This window comes from Thunnus albacares, chromosome 15 (assembly GCF_914725855.1).
Source record: "Thunnus albacares chromosome 15, fThuAlb1.1, whole genome shotgun sequence".
Lineage (NCBI taxonomy): Eukaryota > Metazoa > Chordata > Actinopteri > Scombriformes > Scombridae > Thunnus > Thunnus albacares.
In genome coordinates, this window is record NC_058120.1 from 9781262 (window position 1) to 9801727 (window position 20466).

The 20466-nt window shown below is 44.3% G+C and overlaps 2 protein-coding genes across 5 annotated transcripts in view; one reads left to right on the forward strand and one right to left on the reverse strand.

Moving 5' to 3' along the window:
• Positions 1-565: 565 nt before the first annotated feature.
• On the forward strand, positions 566-3867 carry insm1b (insulinoma-associated 1b). The gene has a single exon (XM_044375422.1). It carries the CDS (start codon positions 1233-1235, stop codon positions 2724-2726), a length of 1494 nt encoding a protein of 497 aa, XP_044231357.1. The 5' UTR covers positions 566-1232; the 3' UTR covers positions 2727-3867.
• A 2013-nt stretch (positions 3868-5880) lies between these two features.
• Positions 5881-20466, reverse strand: part of ralgapa2 (Ral GTPase activating protein catalytic subunit alpha 2) — a 95765-nt gene continuing 81179 nt past the window's right edge. For 3 of the 4 annotated variants that reach the window (XM_044374756.1, XM_044374755.1, XM_044374753.1), the window contains 2 exons: positions 14784-14905; positions 5881-8825 (listed from right to left, as the gene is read on the reverse strand). In XM_044374756.1, the coding sequence (XP_044230691.1) occupies positions 8668-8825; positions 14784-14905 (280 nt within the window). In that variant the 3' untranslated portion in view covers positions 5881-8667. Of the gene's footprint in view, positions 8826-11001; positions 11044-14783; positions 14906-20466 lie in introns of all 4 variants that reach the window. The other variant, XM_044374754.1, reaches the window with a different exon arrangement.

Here is a 20466-nt window from a genome sequence, read left to right on the forward strand (position 1 = left end):
GCTCCTTTTTTCATCCATTTTAAATAAAACTATCGAGAGCACATATTGCATTTGTACATACATCAGTTCCAGACTGTGCAGCAACATTTTAAGCTTTGGATATCTGTGCAGCATTTTGCAACACAAGCCTCGGCTGCGGCCTTCTTTGTCTGGAGCACTGATTCCGCCCAGCACGCGTCTAGCTGTGGGCCAGATTGGCCGTAAGACCCGTTTCACAGTTAAGAGGTCAATTTGCCTTTCAAACGAAAAAAAAAAAAAAAAAAAAAAAGACAGGGATATCCAAGCACGGGCAGACGTGGCTATTGTGCACAAAGACCAGAGGGCCTTCTTATTACTTATGTATGCAGCGAGATGTCTGATTTATATGTCGAGTTAAACTACCGAGACAGACACGTGCCCTAAAATAAAGAAGCACTCCCTCTACAGTGTTTATTTAAGACATCATAAAATAAAGATCTATAAAAGCAGGGGAATTTAGTTTGTTGGTAGGCCTGCGCACTGTGCGTAAAGTTCGTGCGTAAAAGAGGCTGGATGTAACAAATAAACAACATGTGGAGGCAAAAACAGCCCGGAGAATCTGGACAGCAGGGATGGTTTTATAGCTGTCTATTAGGGGAGTTGTCTCTTTGAACAACATCACAGCATAAATCGAGTAAAACTGCTGCTTTTGGTTTGAATTTAACCAAGCTTGACTTATCCTCGTTTTAATTCTAAATTGTGATGATTGTGGCAGTGACGGACATTTCCTTTTGGCAGCTCCGGGCCCCCCAGAGGAGAGCCACAAAGCCGTGGCACGTGTGCATTTGTATAGGGGCCCATCAGACCGTAAAAAGAGGAGGGTCCCGGCGTGTGCCTCTGTCGGGGGAGGGGGGGGTGAGCGCACACATTAATGTAATAAACCGCCAGTACATCTGCTAAGCTATCTGCACATCCTCCAACGAAATCCACCAAACCCAGGCTCTGAGCCCTCCCACAATCAAATCCACTGGGATCTTGGTTTCATCTGATTGGTCGGGGATGCTGCAACAGGGGGGGCGAGAACAATAGCATCATTCCGGCATAAAAAGAGTGGAGCTATGCCTTGGAGACGAAAACATTTCAGCAACAGAAGGATCGATATACTGAGGAGATAAAGTCCCATAAGCTTCTAGTGTTGCCATATTTTTAACAAACCTGGATACTCGAGACTTCACCCACCTCCCCGAAGTGCCTTTCCGCTGTAACTCGCCAAGATGCCCAAAGGATTCCTGGTAAAAAGAAACAAGAAATCTGCACATGTTTCCTACAGGACTCGGTCAGACGAAGATGACCTCCAGGAGCCACCCACCCCAGCCGCCTTGCCGAGCCAGGCGGACCCCTCCCCGCCGATGTCCGTGGCGTCCAGTCCGGACCGCGCCGCAGCATCGCCGGATTTCACAGCAGCTGACGCGCCGGTGCCAAGACTGGAGAAGCCGGCACAGTTCGGCAACCCCGAGGCGGTGTGCCAAGCCCTCTACAGCCCCACCCGGCCCATCAGCAAGGAGCACGACAGGGGATATTTTGAGCGAAGTTTCAATCTGGGCTCGCCTATTTCTGCCGAGTCATTCCCGACACCTGCCTCCCTCTCCGGCCTGGACCATCTCCTGTACGCCCCGGTCGACCTAAAAATCGGCACCAGCAACAGCAGCCGCAGCGGCACCACCAGCAGCAGCCTCCCGGCACCAAGCAACCGGGTCGGCACCAAAAGACCCGCAGCTGACGGTCCAGAGCGTAAATCTAAACCCGCCCCCAAGAAACCCAAAGCCATTAGAAAACTCAACTTTGAAGACGAGGTGACGACTTCTCCTGTGCTCGGTCTCAAAATCAAAGAGGGGCCGGTGGAGATGAAGCCGAGGGCGCAGTCCTCCGGAGGAAACAAGCCTTTGGGGGAGTTTGTGTGTCAGCTGTGTAAGGAGGCGTACGCGGATCCTTTCTCCCTGGCTCAGCACAAGTGCTCCCGCATCGTCAGGGTCGAGTACCGGTGTCCCGAGTGTGATAAGATGTTCAGCTGCCCTGCCAACCTTGCCTCTCACCGCCGCTGGCACAAACCCAGGACCACCGGCGCACCTGCGATGCCACCCGCACAGGGCATCAAACCTGAAATGGCCAAAATGCCACCGCTAGGTGTCAAGTCAGTCTCCGACGAAGCCAAAGACATGAGCGACAGAGACACCCCGAGTCCAGGTCTGTCCGAGTCGGGCTCTGAAGATGGCTCATATGACTGCCAATTCTGCGGGAAGAGGTTTAAGCGACAGGCATACCTAAGAAAACACATCATGGGACACCAGGCCTTGCAAAAGAAAGTGCTGGAGGAGCACGGGTTTCAAACCAGCGACCGCGCGGCAGAGCAGGCTCCTGTACCATCCTCCTCCTCCTCCTCCTCCTCCTCCTCAGCATCATCATCATCATCATCATCATCCTCCTCCTCCTCCTCCTCCTCATCCTCAGAGGAAGTCTCAAACCAAAGCCCCCTCAATCTGAGCCCGGTGGACTGCCTGCTGTGCCCGGTGTGCGGGGAGAGTTTCACCAGCAGGGCCGGCCAGGAGAGACACCTGCGCCTCATGCACTCCTCCCAGATTTACCCGTGCAAATACTGCCCCGCCACTCTCTACAGCTCGCCGGGGCTCACCAGGCACATAAACAAGTGCCACCCCTCGGAGAACAGGCAGGTGATCCTGCTCCAAATGCCGGTGCGCCCCGCCTGCTAAAGACAACACAAAACTCGTGCCTTTGATGGAGGGGAATTTCAAAAAAAAAAAAAAAAAAAAGGAGAAAGAGAAAAAAAGTGGCTTTGGAGTTAAAAAAAAATAAAGAGTTCGTGATGCTCACTGCCATAACTTTAGGCCAATGAAAGGCAGGGCGGTTTGATGTTTAAGTGGTGTTTAATGATGTGTCTTTTTCCATGCCAATCAGTGATTGTTGAATGCTTCTCTCTATATTTGAATTACATATAGGCCTATTTTGAGATTTTCTTTCTCAAATTAGTTTATCAAGGAAAAAAAAAGAGTACAAAGCGTTAGTTTGACTGTTAAAGGGTATTTTTCTAGGACAGCACATGTGCTCAATGATAGCTTCTAGACCTAAGAAATGTCTTAAATTCTCAGAAATCCTTTTTCCCTCATCAGAAGCCTTTTTTTTGAATACACCGACCGTGATTGCTCTATCACTGTAGCTTTGTTTGTGAAAGACAAAAATGATCAACTTTGTCTTGGTGGAGAGAGAGGGGGAAAAAAAAAGAAAAAACAGAGTGACTGAAGCATTCCCTGTTTAGTAGAACCATAAATGCCTTTAGTATACAGATAAGCCTAGTCTGAAATAGCCTCCATACACATCCAAATCCCGCTGTATAACTGCCTTAAAAAGTCAACATAGATTGTTTTAATTTTGAATGCTGGCACATATTTTATTATTATTGAAGATTGTTGCAATATTTTTCATCATATGTTTATTTATTTATTTATTCTAATTATTTTATGTAACTTATTGTTGTGTTTGTTGTGATTTTCTCCTGTGAATCGTTCTGGCAGTTTACACGTCGTATAGCCAAAATGTTTTTTTCTTTTGTGTGTGTGTGTGTGTGTGTGTGTGTTTTATTGTTTTTTTTTTGTTTTGTTTGTTTGTTTTTTTTTGGGGGGGAGGAGGGGGGGGGGGATCAAATTTATGAGTTGTGATAACTGTCGTGGGTCGGGTTTTAATCTTCAATCTCCACAGCTCTTGTAAAAAGAAAAAAAAACGTAAAGCTCTTACCTTAGATGCAATCTTTTTTAAGGACAAGTTATTTTTCTTAAATGTTGGCTTTTATAGCGCTTTGATTGTATGTGTATATCGTTGTTGTCTATCGAAATAATAAAAAAAAAAATATTTTCAAAAGGACACATGGTCTCAAGATGGTTTAACTTTTCAGACTCAGCCCGCGGCGCCAATGAACTTCATCCCCCAGAACGAAAAAATCACCAAATTTCAAGACGGAGTTTGGTATTACTCATATAAATGAGTTTAGTGACCTCATTTAATTTTTATTACATTTTAAAATCATTAGCTCTCTGGGCCTGGTTTTGATTTGCCCCTGCTATGCTTCTACAGTTCTTTTTCATTGACAAATTATTTCCAAAGTTACACCCAGGCAGCATCACGCCAACATAACATGGGAAAGAATAAAACACTGGAATTAAATATGATGATGAGTATTTTTTTTTTGAGATATTGCAAAAAAGACGTCTTATTATCAGGTCACAAATTGAAGCAATTATCCGGAGAGTAAATAATTAAAACATCAAGAGATGTATTAAAATATTTCAATGAATTCCATTTATTGGCTAATTTAGGAGCTTATTTCATGAATATGTAGATAAATGAAAGTTTCACAAGAGAAGAAGCGTAGTATTAACCCGAGCAGGTGTGTTCAAGCTCCCAAACTGGGGTCCGCGGGCCTCCCGGGGAGCAAGACTTGGGTTTAATTTCACACCCTAAAAGTTTTGACAATGTCAGTAACTTCACTTCCTCCATCTCTCTTCTACCGGGTCACGACCCTATTTAGTTGTCCTTAACAGGCAAAAGAAACCTCAGCAGCCCCCATTGACAAACCCTTCGATTCCCCGTTTATCAGACTGATTCGGGCCACTGCTGTAAATCACAGCTCCAGTGGCTCAATAGACGCCGTTTCGCTGCCATAGAAGAAGCACTTAGGGAGTAATCATAAATTCCCTCCTTAATGTCAGGACATGGCAGGAGGACAAAGAGGTGGTGGATCAGAGCTCACCTCTGGAGCAGTAAAACATCTGTCTGCTTCGGTAGACTAATGCAGCTCGATTTCTTTTTCTTTTTTTTTCTAGCTTTAAGCTGATTTAGGACACATCAGAGTTCAGCTGGCTTCATATCTGACCTCCAGAACCTGTAAAGCATTAAGTCAGCTGTAATTTAGCAGGCAGCTTCCAGTTGTGTCACCTCAGACTGAGATAAATACTGTCAGCATGGAGTTAACATCAGGGCATTGTCACTGTGGCTCAACCTTTACTCCAAGTCTTGATTAATCTGGTATGAGGATACAAAAATCACCTGACATGAGCTCCCTGAGTCTTTTTTCTTTCTTGCTACTGAAGAGAGTTTTCCTCCTGCTCGTTAATACTCTGCACCTGTCCAAAAAGAATAACACAAACTTTTAAAAATGAGTGTCACTCGCCCTTAAGGCAAGTGACAATACATCAAGACAGAGAGAGAGCTTCTGAAGTGTGAAAATAGACTCCAGCCAGCAGTGTAACACATGGGATCATACAGAGTGGTAGTAATCACAGAGAAAGACATCCTCAGAGGGGCCGGGGCATCCAGCCCCTGCCTGTTCTGCTGTAAACTATCTCAGAGTCAATGATTGAGGCAAACAACACTGAGCTGGGTGAAAATGAGGTAACATTAAGCTTCTTTCTCACACACACAGCTTTAGGGCTCCAATTACGGTCAAGTGCTTTTCTTGCGTCTTTATGTGAAGCAGGCGAGGCAGGGCACCCGTAGGTGCTGCAACCATTGCACCTGTACCTCCTGGTAAGGTTCCATTATGCTGGCCTCCCCTAAGCAGGGCTGAGCAGCAGGGGAGACAGATGGGAGGAGGGTCAGGTTACCCCTGCTGCTGCTGCTGCTGCTGCTGCTGCTAGCACGGCTGGGCCAGGGTCAGAAAGCCCATGGTAACAGCACCATCATGTCAGTGCACACACACACACACACACACACACTTTCTCTCTCTCTCTCTCACACACACACACACACATACACATACATAACCTGCTACTGCACAAAATCTGAGGTTACACAATTACTGTTGTTGAGGGGACAAAAAAGGGACAAAAAAAAAAAAAAAGAAAGAAAAAAAAGTAGAATTTCAAATTGATTTAATGAAATGTTTCAATTTTCACATTTCTAATAAAGATAGCAGGACTTCGGTCGTTAAAAACAGTTTGATATGTTGACAAGTAATGATGAAATCTTCAAGCATTTTTTCCTCTTTCTCTTATACAAAGATTATATTACAGGCATTAATATATTTATATTCGGAGGGAGCTCAAGCCCTCAAATTTGACACAATGTACAAGGATTTCTAAAACGAGAAGAAAAAAGAAAAACATACTAGGACTAACACTAGCTCATTTTCTTCATGTATATAAGAAACACAATCCTTATCTTGGTCCAAACTATCATCTCCAGCGACTAAGCCACCAAAAGGTGAGCAGTGACTCCTTTTTCCACAGACATCATCTATAAGCTACAATCTTTAGATCAACATCCTGGGTGGTTCCTTCAAGTGACTTTGGGGAGGAAATTAAAAAAAAACAAACAAACATTGATGTGATCCAGGCCTATATAGCTATACATTCTTCAAAAAACAAAAAAGCACAAAAATGGATTGAACCCTCTCCACATCCATCCCCCTGCTGTTCGGATTCCCTGTTTTTCAGCTCGGGGAATGAACAAACAAGAGGAGGCGAGATGTGAGAAAAGAAGAAAATGACAGGAGAGCATGAAGAAAGTAAGGCATAGTAGTGCAACAGATGGGGATAGTGTTGCATCATGGGTGGAGCCCTCAGAGGGTGTGAGTCTATAGTGTGTGTGTGTGTGTGTGTGTGTGTGTGTGTGTGTGTGTGTGTGTGTGGAGGGGGGTGGGGGGGTAACACCTGGCTACCATGACAATCGAGCAGGCAGGTTGGAGAAGTGAGAGCGCCGACCTGGCTGTTGCTAGGAAGGCTGTTAAGAGTTCCCCTCTGGCATGCCACCTAAACCCAGCCCCGCCGCCACTCCTGTGGCCTCGGGAGGCGACATGGGGAGAGGGATCATGGGAAAGAGGAGGAGTTGATTCCATTCACAGATAAAGACAGAGCAGCGCACCACCTATAATAAAGACTAAAACAGAGAACCCCGCGATTCCAAATCCATCTGTTGTTGTTGTTTTTTTTTTTGTTGTTGTTGTGGGAAGCATGAGACACTGACCTTTAGAGTTGCAGGGGGGGGGGAGAGAAACGCTTTGTTCTAGACTGCTAACGAGGAGATGTGATGCGGGGCGGCCATGGTTTGTCTCACGCAGCGAAGAGGAGAGGCTAAAATCTGATTATGGGGAGCGGAGGTGGTGTGGGACAGCATCTTAAGAGGACAAGACGTTACACAGGCACTGTGAGAAGCTCCCTCAGAAATTCACACATACATGCATGCACTCACACACACACACACATACAAGCACACACACACACACACACACACACACACACACACACACACACACACACCAGTGCATGGAGTTAAGATTCACCTGAGGCTCTGGCAGTATTCCTCCTCTAAACAGCACATGAATACACATAAAAACAACACAACAACAGCAAAATAATTCATCAAATAGTACTCTCTATATACATCTAGCAAACAGACATCAGCAAATAAAACTTAAAGCAATTTACATCCAAGAACAGAGAGAAACATTCGGCGCTAGTTAATCAACGACAGTGAGTGCAAAAACGTTGGTGGGAACGTTGGAATGTCAATGTCTCAGCTTCACAGGACAGGGAAACTGATAGCAGAGGAAAGAGACAGGAGGAACTTATTCAATTACCGGACATGAGCCTATGTTAACGACATCAGAAAACAATTACAAACGCAGTCTTTTCTCATTCCAGCAGAGTTGCATAAATCAAATCGTGACACAATCCATCGGAATTCATTTAAAAAGGAAAATTAGAGTGATAAAAAAAACAAAAACAGAAAAAAAAACAAAAAGACAAAAACAAATTTCAATTCAGCTCAAGTTAGAAAGATGTCATTGATTGTCCACTCTGGGTTCAAAACAATTAAAAAGCCTCCGACTGCACGTACTACAGGGACTCCGTAGCCGGGAAGTCTGTGTAGTAGTGTCGTGAGTACAAATCATTGCGGGGAGGTATTCCCCCCCTCGTGCATCAGTCTTTCCTCCTTTTTCCGCTGTAGGAAGATGGTGCAGGACAACGAGCGGGAAAACGACTGAAGACTTCAACATTGTCCTGTCACCAACAGAAGTGGTGCCTTTGTCACAGAAAGGTTGTGGCAGATGCAAAAAGGAGGTAAGAAGGCAGACACATTTATAAATGGAAACCAATCTCTTGTGCAGCTTTAGCATGATGCCATTTACAGCTGTGTCATTCAGTGCTTTGTTACATTAAGTGTTGACATAGATGAGATATAGAAACAGGGTAAAGCAGTCTCCCATTCCCTTACTACAGTAAGAACTTTGTTTTTTATTTTTTCTAGTGAATCAAGGCTGCACTAGAAATTGAGAAAAAAAAAAAAGACATTTTTATCACAGGTTGCTTTAAGACTTTTCAGTCAAGTCTTCCTATGTTGCTGATTCTTAAGCTGAATCCATGAGGATGAACATAAATAGCTTAGTCTCATGTCCATCTCGAAGCAGTTGGGAATGGAAATGTATCAACAAAATCAATGATTGCCACTTAAATTAAAAATTGCAATATGCTCTAGTTACATGTTTATATGACACAAAAGAAAACACGCCAAAAAAAGAAAAAAAAAAAAACTCTTGCAGTCACGGCTGGGTGTGTGAGGTTCTTCGAGAAAAGATTAAAGGCTGCACTTGAGGAGGAAGGGGGGGGAGAGGAGGGGGAGGGAGGGGACGGGTTGAAGAGCTCAGTTGGAGGATTTGCTTATAGCGCTGGCTGATCGGCGGAGTTTTCCGGAAACTCGGTTCTTTGTGGCACGGGGCATGGTGGGAGAGACCTGGTCGACAGAGTCCGTCGTCGCTGTGACGGCGCTGGCTTCGGTGCTCGTGCTGCCGGTGAAGGAGCCTGGGAGCGAGATGGAGGGAGAGTTTGTAGAGAGACAGAAAAAAAAAAGTCGATGGAGAGAGACAAAGCTGGTCAGACGTGGGAAAGGGCTGATTGGACTTTTGTGTGACTGTTGCATATCCCAGCATGCTTTGTCATGCACGTGGCCGCTCCCTCAACCAAAGATTTCCCACTTCATAGGTTTTTTCACCAACATTCATAAAACTTACAATGCAAACTGTACAAAAAAAACAACTGTCAGGATTTTTGAGTCTCTTCTACCCCTGAAGTCATTAGAATAAAGATTTGAGAAAGAAATAAAATATTTCAGGAATTACATGCCCTTTTCACATGCTGTAGAGAAGCAAAGCTTGTTAAAAGAGACGCTGCCTTTCTCCCCCAATACAGTTTTTCGAGATGCTTATACGATATAAAAAATGAGAGGTAACCTTTGTAGCTACGGATGAAAAAAGAAAAAAGTATTCAGTACGCAGTGTGACAGCAGAATGCTTTGAATGAAAATAAAATTACACATTATGCTCTTGTTGTGAACATGTGGAGCCTTCCCTTTGTCAAACATTGTCCTTTTTCAAAAAACTTCACATCCATGATTACGGGATGGCAAACAGTAATAAGCCGGGAGGTGGGCATGAAATGCTGGTGAGGACAATCAAGTATTGTGAACATCGCCCTGACTTCCTCAGTGTGCCCCTGACCAAACTCAAACCGAGGGGGGGTCCCCCCCCTCCCCCCCTCCCTCTCCCCCGCTCCGCCTCTGCCCCATGCCTCAAGTTTAAACAACTTTTCTGCTTTGTCGAGATAGCATCTGGTTGCCTATTTTCTTTCCTATCCTTTTATTTCCTGCCATTTTTTTTCTGAGGCATCTCAAGTTGCAGCGGCTAAAAGGAATGGCAGATGGCTGGAGTAACAGACACTCAGCAGCACAGTGGACACCGGCAGCATCCAGAGCCGCTGCTCACAGGGAGAGGAGGCTGGGCTATGTATGAAACATTGGGTGTGTGTATTGTGAACGGCTAGAGGGGAGGTGAGGGGGTCCGAACATGCATTCTCAAATCTGCATATGAATATATATTTAAAAAAAAAAAAAAGGGACGGGTTTGGCTAAAAATGTGGGCTGGCCGTATGGACGGAACAAACTCTGCATTCCCGTATTCTTCTACTCATTCCTACAGTAAACACTTTGTTTTAGAAACCAAACTCTAATTGCATCTGTGGTGAAGACACATGTTAGACATGAGGAAGAGCAATCCATTAAAGATAATATACACAGACAATAGTGTGGTACAGTTCACCACTCACTCAACAGACTTCCCTTTTCGTTTAGCAGCCATTAAAACATGCTGCACTAAACAGTCATCACTCCCACTGTGGCACTTAATGACTGCGGTTGCATCAGTTTCTAAATGACGTTCTACTCTGTATGGCCTTATGTAAAAATTCATTTTCATAGCAAGTTCCTGAGTGAAAAAATAACCCAGACCCAAAAGAGCGAGAGGCTAATGTGTCATTATTATCGTCATTATAACCCAGCATTTCCTCCTTACTCAACCCGAGCTACCTTACACCGAGGTTAATTTCAGATGAAAAGAAGACGGGAGAGACGGAAGGAGAGAGAGAAAACAAAGAGTCTTTAAATGGCCCCGCTATCCCATTGGTCCCCTCTGCAGCAGTTCAAACAAGGCTTTAGATGACAAAGACGTCTTCCAGTGTGGCAGGTGTTAGTCTCAGAGTCTGCCCCAGGCAAACAGGCACACTCCAACAGGAGGAAATGAGGGGGGTGGAGGGATTGGGTGGGGGGGGGGGGGGAGAAAAAGGAAAGAAAGAAAAGAGAAAAGTGTTTGCTGGGGGAAGAGATAAAGGCGCGCCACATGCAGAAGCGAGGGCCAGAAGTGTAGCCGTATTGTTCATGCTGCTACTTAGTCAGGTGCTAATTGTCCCCACCGTGCATCACTCTCAATTACCAGCCTGGCCTAAACAGTAGGACACCCCCCCAAATAAACAGCCTGGTTTCTCTGTCCCCCTTCCCTTTGTCAGAGCGCTCAGTAAATAAAGCTTGGTTAGTACTGAGTGGAAAAAAAAAGGAGGTGTAGGGGGGAAAACAGCCAGGATGAGTGAATGAGCAGGGGTAGGTAGGCCGCTGGACGAAAACAAGCTTCCGGTCTGACTCGGGGCTTACCTTCGTCATATACAGTATTTGGACCTTTAAGATATTTTTAATCTAAAAAGGAAAAACAGAGTAGAGCATCATGTGAGAGAGTAGTGGACACACACCATACCACACTGCAGAGGAACACAACACAGCGCTGCTGATTAGTCAGTAATCTGAGAGGTTGCAGCGGAGCGACGTTCAGACAGCGTGTGTGGCGTCGAGGTTAGTTGTCACTGGAGGGTTTCAAAGTAAGACATGGTTAACTGATTTTGGGTGATGAGTAAATCAACAAGTGCCACTTTTTCCAAAGATACTTTGAAAGCCATAATGTCAGATGGTACCTGATGAATCTGTCCCGTTTACAGATTTCAAAAGTGAGACAATTTTTGAAATCCAAAGCATGAATGGCGGCCGGTTCACGTGGCAACAACAGGCCGAGAAACATTTACCACCAATGTTACAGCTGGAGAGTGTTAGAGTGAAAGAGTAAGAGGTGTGGGGGCACCTCAGTTCATTGGAGATTTTAAATTGTTTTATCCACTAGAGAGAAGAACGGTTTTCTCAGTTGCCATCATTCCTCTTAAAAAGTTTCTAGAACAAACAAACAAACAAAACAAAAAAAAGTAAAACTGAGCAAAGCAGTGCAAGGAGTCACGGAGAACGGAGGATGGAGTCTTGGGTCCGTATGACAGATGGACTAGCTCATGCAGGAAGCCGTGATGTTGGACTGAAGTTGCAGGGTGAGAGTGAGGTTGCATTCAGGATTCATGGAGGACGAGGCTGTGGAGGTTACTGACAAACCAGGAAGGTATACAGATGGATGACTGACAGGAGAGGGGATGAGGTTAAATGTCTTTACAGCATTTAGCATGCAGGATAATTGAAGTCTGGACCTGCTTTGCTGATGCAAAAAAGTTAAATCAAGTGCAACCCAAGTTATTTGATGATGGTGCTGGGGTTTATAGTGACCTAAATGGATGAATAGATGTTAGTGGGCTGTGGCTGGGCGTCATGCCTAGTATGGAGGAAGCAAGCAGAGTCTTACAGTCCAGTTTGGCCCAGGGGTACTCCATGTCCCAAACCATCCCCGGCCAACGCCTGCACGCTGTCATGGAGCATGGATGACATGTTAGTGGCAGCAATGGGAGCCAGAGCAGGATGAAATGGACAAACTCACACACAAGCACACGCAGACACAGACACAGACACACACACACACACACACACACACAAACACAAACACACAAAAGGCATGGGAGGGCAGTAGCACATTTGAGAAGGATGACAATGAGGAGCAGTGTCAGCCAGCCATCACTGCCACATTGAAGCTATATGTTTAATGGTACATGTGGTATCAGGCATGATAGATTACAGTGATAAAAGATATTTAAACACATTATATATGTGGCCTAAAGCATACATCACATCATGGTCATGGTTTAGAAAATAGAGCTTAGCCACAAAGTAGCTTGGAAATATTGCAAATACAGTTGACAAGAATACATGAAAACATACAAAAATTCACTGGGTCCAGCTTCTCAAGTGTGAATATTTGCTGGTTTTCTTTTTTGATAGTAAACTGACTGCTTTTAATTTTTGAGTGTTGCTTGAACAAAACAAGCTGACTATTATCAACTTGGAATTTAGGAAATCATGAATGGCATTTTTTACTATTGTACATGTTTTAGATCAAACGATTAATCAAGAAAATGATCAGATGTCAGATTTATGGATGATGAAAATAACTTTGTTGCATCACACATGGTGTGTACATTTTTGCTTATGGAAACCTCAGGTTTGACATCTTAAATTCTTGAATTTCCCGTATAATTCTACAATAAGTTTCTTTAAATAAAAAAACAAACAAACAAAAAAGAACCAGACAAAAAAGCCCAACCTTTTACTCCAAACTGTATGATACATACACGGTATATTCTGTGTCTGCTTGTCCCGGCACTTCAGTGAAGCTATGTGCTCCTTGCAGTGAAATATTCAAACCCACATAAAACAGAAAGAATCTAGATCTCCTGCATAATTTCATATTTACTTTGCCAAAATTCATCCTTACAAATACGCTACGTTTGGAAATTGTGTGTGTTCCAAAAGAATTAAAATATAGTTCTGTAGATTTCAACGATTCTCATTCACGTTTTACACAGATGGACCCTCCAGTGGCCCAATTTCTCCCTTCTTTAGAAAACTGCTGGATGAAAGATGATTTGTGAAATTACTCAACACAACTCTTATATTGGTTCACCTACAAAAAAAAGTGACTGTTTACAGTACACCTACAGGTTGAGTGAGTCCTGGATAAAATATGAATCGACAGACGCACGCATACACGCACCCTCGCATTAATCAATTAATCTATTTACAAGCGTAGATTCCGGAGAAATACAAATCACCGTTCAGAACGAGTTTCCGCAGCGGCGAGGGTGACACGGCAGCCTCACAGACTTCATTATGTTACAGCCTCTCACATTAGCCACAGCCTGTGTCCCATGCTGTGAAACATTATTCTCAAGCCTGACTAACCTCTCTAACCCCTCTCTGCCCAGCGGAGGGAACCTATGGTTGAAATAGTCCACCACATCTACTAAGAGAAGGATGGGCAATTACAAGCTTTACTTTCTGTATTTTTTTTTTTTTTTAGAACACACGCTCTCACTTCCTCCCCACTTCTGATCTTTTCTTTCCACTGTATCTGTATCTATTTTTTTTTAACTCTACCCCCTCATCCTCAGTCTTAAAGCAGGTTCGGTGCTGAGGATGAAAAGAGATGATTGGAGGTCAGTTTGAGGAGATTTTTACACCTCAGCACGATAGATGGGCAAGCAGTATGGTAATGTAGTTGTCCACCACTTGCTGGTCTCCGACAGCTTGAATATCACACCTGCTGTCTCACAATTTAAAGTCCCGCACACACTAACAAGCGCACAGTCCAAAAAAATTCAGACAGTTAATTTTCACATGCCAACATACACAACGAAAACATTACATACACTTTAAAAGGACCCATAAAACAAGCGCTGACAGATTTGAAAATGACACGACGTCTACGGTGTGGTATTGTGGAGTGCTTTCCTTGTCAAAACAGAATGTGTGTCGGGATCCAATAGAGTGGAAAAGTGCAATCCTGTATTGATTTCAGTGCTGTTGCAGATCGATCACAGCTGGTACAAGTAGGAAGAACAAGATAAGCCACGTTTTCCATTCTATTCATCATAGACTGATAAGAGCACTGTGCTGACATCCGCAACCTGCTGTTTGTCGGCTGGATCTCTTAAGTGTTGGTGAATGAGCTCATGAAGACGTGCGCGCGCACACATACAAACGTGCACTCTGCAACCGCCATTTAACAAGGTTGGTTATATTCATAGGAAAGTAATTGCATGGAAAGATGCAGTTCGGAACAAGAAGAGATTAACAAAGTAGCGTGAGTGGGGCTTGAGGAAGTGGGAGAAAGCAGTGTTTGAAGTCAGTCGGATGGCGTGAAGAGCCGGGGCCTGATGTTTGATATTCATCAGAGAGCGTAGGCGTGGAAGAAGAGTGGAGAGAACGGAGCGGAGGGAGGGCGGTTGGAGGAGGCGATGGGGACAGACAGGTGTGTTGTGAAGGAGGAGGAGAGATTGATAAGGAAAAAGCGGCAAGAAAAAGAGGTGATGGAGAAGAGGAAATGAGAGCATAAGAGGAAAAAGTGGAAACGTAATGAAGAAATAGTGAGGTGGGGGGGGAAAAAAGAGGCAAAAAAAAGATGGAGCGGAAAGAACATAAAGGAGGACAGAGGTGCAGTGTGCTTAATTTCTCACCTGTCCCACTCATCGGATAGCCAGGAGACGGGGAGAAGACCTGCGAGGCAAAGTCTTCAAAGGTCATGACCTCTCTGTGGTTCTGCACGATGGCCTCCAAGTAGAGCGCCCGCTCCTCATAGCTGGTTGGCTCTCGTTAAGGGATGTAACATAACGGCATGTTGTAGAGGAAACAACAAAAGCAATCAATTTAATTTAAGCTTAACCTGTCATTTAAATTCTCACAAAATAATCACATTTCAGAATTTCATCAAAACATCCATCTGCAAATAGCACAGTTGGGAACAAATCACAGCAACAGTTACAAATGGGTATTTTTTTTCCAGTGCTGCACTGCACATACACTGATACTGTCAGTGAGTGAGCTGTGGGGAGCGAGAGGCAGCTTTACTGGTCAGGGCAGCCCCACCATCTGCAACCCAGCCAGAAGCAAAGATGGAACAATCAGCCATGCCACATAGCCCCAAATGAGAAAGCAGTCTCCAAAATAATCATAAAAAAAAAAAAAAAAAAAAAGAAAGAAAGAATACATCACTACTGGTGTGATGCTCCAAACCTCTCCTCTCCCCCCTCTCGTCCCTCTCTTCTCTCTAATAGAACCCCTGCTGCAGGCAGCATGTCTAGGACCACCCTCCCCGATGCGCTGCCTGGCACTTCTCCGTGCCATCAGGGGGAAAATTGGAGCCATTTGAAATTCAGAGTGACAAGCAGCGACTGGAGCCTGGGCAGCCAGCATGCAGGATGGATGGTCGGATTTGAAATGGGGAAAAAGCACAAATAAATAAATAAATAAATAAAGCCTGTAAAATGGCTGCCGGGTGAGGGTGGAAAACATTCTGATGGCCATTATCATATCATTATCATAGATATATTGTGCTAAGTCTGTTGTGGAATGGAGGCAAGTGCTGGGTAAAATATGGTGAAGGGAAACTATTGGAGTTGAGCTTATAAGACTTGGTTTTGCAATTCCGTACTATAATCTGCAATCATTCATTTGGAGTAAAAAGGTCTGTCTGATGGCATAATGATAGCGAGCACTTCTGAGATTTAACTGTGTGTGTCCATGTTTGACAATGAGTCTGATTATTCTCATGGCTGTCTGTTTGTGGCCGTGTTTCCTTGACAGACGACACCTAACAAATTGCTTGACAGACACATGCACTCTCACTCACAAACACACACACACACACACAGCTCTAGTCGCTCAACACGGAGACCCCCCCCCCCTCCTCCCCTTCCCCTCGTCTCATTATGACTGCCAGGGTGGAGTGGCACTGGGCTGTTCCTGACGCCAAGGCTGAACCAGGCTGAGCTGAGATAGGCTGGACTGGGCCGAGAGGCTCTGGTCTGGGTTAGATAGATAGGACGAGACAGTGACTGGGCAGGGGGCCTGCTGTGGGCACATGCCGCCACAGCAGGGGCCAAGGCAGACATGACCAATGGCTTTGAGGGAAGCGTGGCAAAGCGGGGGTGACGGGCACCTGAGCCGGGACACATCAGAGAGTACGATGGCCAAGCATCTCACAGGGACAGACAGAGATGGACAGAGGGCAGAATAAGGACAGGGTAAAAAGAGGAAGATGGGGAGTAGGATTAGTTTGTGTACTTGTATAAATGCCACATGCATTCATCTCTATGCCCTATGAACAAAAACATTTAAGTCTTGCTGTAGTAACAGAACAATGGGGGGAAAAACATTAATTTCAAACTTGTTCTATGTAAAAAGCTAGAGGAGTCTACTCTGTTTGGTGAAGGTGTTTTTTGGCATTTTGTTGCAAAATGATGGTCTTGGATTAACACACAAAATTTGAGCCCTTGTCAGGACACAACACCAAGAGATCCATTAGAGAAAAACCTAATATTTCCCCACTCCATTTCTACTCCAAGTAGAAAGGAGAAATGGCAAGACAAGGGAAAAAAAATTAAGGAGGCCCTAAGACCTGTCAACTAATATACTGTATGTAATTTACCATTCTTTACAGGGCCAACATCGTCATTCAAACGATGTATGCAGGGCAGCATGACTTAAAGTAGTAAAAGCACTTCCCTCTTGAGCTCTATATCTGTCTTCCAGTCATAGCCAGACATGCAACGTCACTGTTTTCTGTCACTTGCTGGAAACAGTGTTGGACAAAGAGTGGGCATCCCAGGCTCTGCTGCCATGGTAACTTGGGTCACAGCTCTGTGTGGTGGGTCATATCCAGGGTTTTATGGATGACAGACAGAAAGAAAGGATGTTTGTAAAAGAACGAAATGTGCCCACATAGGTGATAAGTGGAAGACAAATATGTGTGAACGAAGGAGTAAATGAAAAGAAATGAGTTAGAAGTTAGAAGGAAGCCTACGAATGAAAGACAAGGAAGGATGAGGAGAGAGACAGAGAACCTCGGCACAGCGTGGGTCAACAGAGCCATATGGCTGTCCATTATCAGAGATGCAGATGACTGCAGGCCTGTTATTGAGATTCCTAAAGCAAATATTGACTCCAGCTGGAGCAGACGCTCTTTCTCTGACTCTGACACACGCCTCTCCTCCACGACTTCCTTCCGCTGCCCTCTATCCGAGTTAGACAAATGGATTATAGTGGGTGAGAAAAAAACCTTCAAAGAATAAAATGAAGGGAGATAGTGTAGAATTATCAAAAGACGAGGGGAAATATATGACAGGCCGCAAGGGAGAAAGACAGGTGGTGAGGGAGGGAGACTAATAAAAGGTATTTTGGGGAAGAGTGAAAGCGAGAGCCGTAATCAGCTCACTTAAGTAAATGTACGATGCTATCTGTGGGTAAAAAAATTGCTGCACAGAAATCAGACCTGATGCACAGTGAGGGGTAATCTTGCCTTCTCTCTCTCGCACTCTCTCATCTTTTTTGCTTGTCTCTAATTACCAAGCCATGGGCACAGCTTGTTCCCCACAGATGCTGCTGCCTCCATGCAGTAACTTAATCAAGTGACACGTCCAGAACAGTGACGCAAAGACTATGTCCATGTCATGGACACCAAACGCACTGACAGTGACCTACTTTTGGGGGGAAAAAAAATCATCTACAGCCACTGCTCTACAGTGCCTGGTTAAGCTTCGTGTTTGCGACAATCTTCTCTGGATCTCAAAACATGTTACACGCTCTGAAAATGTGTTATGAAAGCCTTTCTGATATTGCTGTATCACATAAAGCTTCAAAATATTCTGTGCTTTAAACATTCTCATAAAGAAAGGTATGAAATATAAAAAGGAAAATGCAGACAGGTCTACATTTCCACAGATGGACTGCAACTCAAGTCATCCGTGACATAACTGTCATTTACAGCTGAACTAGGCGGACAAGCTGGTGTGCGGGAGGAGAGTGTGTTGCGCCACTTTGGGAATTTCCACGGAAACCCCTACGTTCCGAGCGGCTGCATTCCTATTAGGGAGAAGAGAGGGAAACCAATGTAATGTCTATGGAGCGTGGCAACTATTGGGATAGTAACGAGAAAAAAAACCCCTCCCAGGTCTGAGTTAATGTAACGTAACAACTTTAGTCTGGAGAGGTGGAGGTTGCGGTTAGGGAGTTATGAATGTGGGAGGGAGCAGTAGCCACAAAGAGAAAAGCACAAATCAAATCTAATAAGTACATTTACACATTTAGGATAATGGTTTTAGTGGATAATGGTCCTTTTCCACCCTGTTCCCTGCAGCCCTGTACTCCTAGACATACTAGACATACACTAGTACACAAACATACAGGTTAATTATGCATTAAAACAAAACACGCAGCTTGCATGCCCCCCCCCCAAAAAAATGGTACGTGTGACTGAATTAACACCACCAGAGATAGATAGTCCAACATCATACCTGTGAAGGCATATGTGCATGAGTCTATGGGTCAACATACGTGTACATGCATATGTATCTGTGGGTGTGTGCACATATGTATACATATGCATGTGTGCTGTCCAGATGGCAGGGGGGTTAGCTCTGGGGAAATGGTGGGGGTCAAGCATCTTTGTGGATCAAAGCCAAGGTCAGGGCAGCTGCAGTGGCCCATGTTCAAGGTGAATGGAGGCCTCAGATGGCTCTTCATTAGCAGGCTGCTCCATCCCTGCTGGACCCCATCGGCCAACCGCCACCGACCCTCATCATCATCTCTCTCTCTTTTTTCCTCTATCCGTCCACAGGGACCTGTCCTGAAAACACCTGTCCACTGGGATCCATTTTGTGCCTTGTGTAACCCCGCCCAGCGCATGCGGACACATACGCATGCTCACACATAGGCGTTAGTAGTGCATAAGTAGGCACACAGGCACAACACACACTCACTAACACCCTCCACCCACACACGGTTCCCCAAAAGAGCCTATGTTGACCTCTGATCTGGTGTCTCCCTGGAGAGCAGGATCCTGACCATCCAGCCTCAGTCTTTGTGTTCCTCAGTGCTCCTGCTGACAGAAGGCCTCACGCCACCACTGGCCCCTGACACACACTCTTCAGCTTTTAAACACACACAGCCAGCAGGGATGTTTATGCATCATGGCCTCAGAGGGTATTTCACCTCTTTTACTTAAAGATACACTAAATGTAAACAGTTCAGTGTTTTTTCACCAACAACACATTGTGTGTGTCCTTGAGGCCAAACAATGTTTCTTATAAATTTCTCAAAGCCGATTTTGAAATTATTGTGTATACAATATCTATATACTGTATCTCTATTGCAGTATGTACAGGAACACATTTTTAGAAATATGTATATGATCACCTTGTTTTTTTTCTCAGTTCAACAAACACAAATTACTATCACTTTGGTTAATACTTGAAGTTGAAAGTCTTGTTAAAAAAATACCACACTTTAGGGATGTGCATCTCCATCACTGGGGCTGATGGGATATGCATCCCGATGTATTGCCAATGATAAGATACATATAAGATACATATGATTGGTAATGCGATACGATTCACCCCCATTGCGATGAAGTGCAAACCGACATGATTTGATTCAATGTGATACAATGCGATTCAACGTGATGCAAAAGAATGATGCTATGCAATTCAATATGGTAGAGAGAGTGATTTTTTTTATTAAGCATAGAGCAAATAATGAATGAACTAAAAGAAGTTAGATTTTTACTTGACTTATTTGTTTCTTTAGTACTGCAAATCAGTAAGCATCTCATTTATGCTGTTTCTTTTTGACCTCTACAAAAACCACTTGGACCTTTCTAAAACAGGCCTTTTCATAAGTCCTTTGTAGTGTAGTGTTCTCTGTCTCCAATTCACATGCGTATGCTCCGTGACCCAAACAATTACTGTCAAAATAGTTTAATAATCCATTTACTCCGACATGCAGAACTTTTTGAGCACAACCTCAACATTTTGGCAGTACACCACTTAGCTGTAGCATGCTAGCGCGCCTGAGAAACAGTTCAGAGAGGAGGAATCAATCTAAATAACAAATTATTGGTCACACTTCTACATAATAAAGGCATAGGGCCTCTGCTAATAATTATATGTAAATAAATCAGATTTTACTGATGCAAAGATGTATGTAACGATGCATTGCGAGTTCATCCCAAATTGTATCTGCTGCACACTTTTTTTTCTTTTTTCTTTTTAAATCTGGGCAATTGCATCAACGTTTATGTCGGTGCACTGATGTGAATTGGTGAATCTTCCCATCCGTCCCACACTTACCTTAACTTACACTTAT

Excerpts from the sequence above, each read along its gene's own strand:
- insm1b (XM_044375422.1), top strand. The coding sequence starts at position 1,233 with ATGCCCAAAGGATTCCTGGTAAAAAGAAACAAGAAATCTGCACATGTT.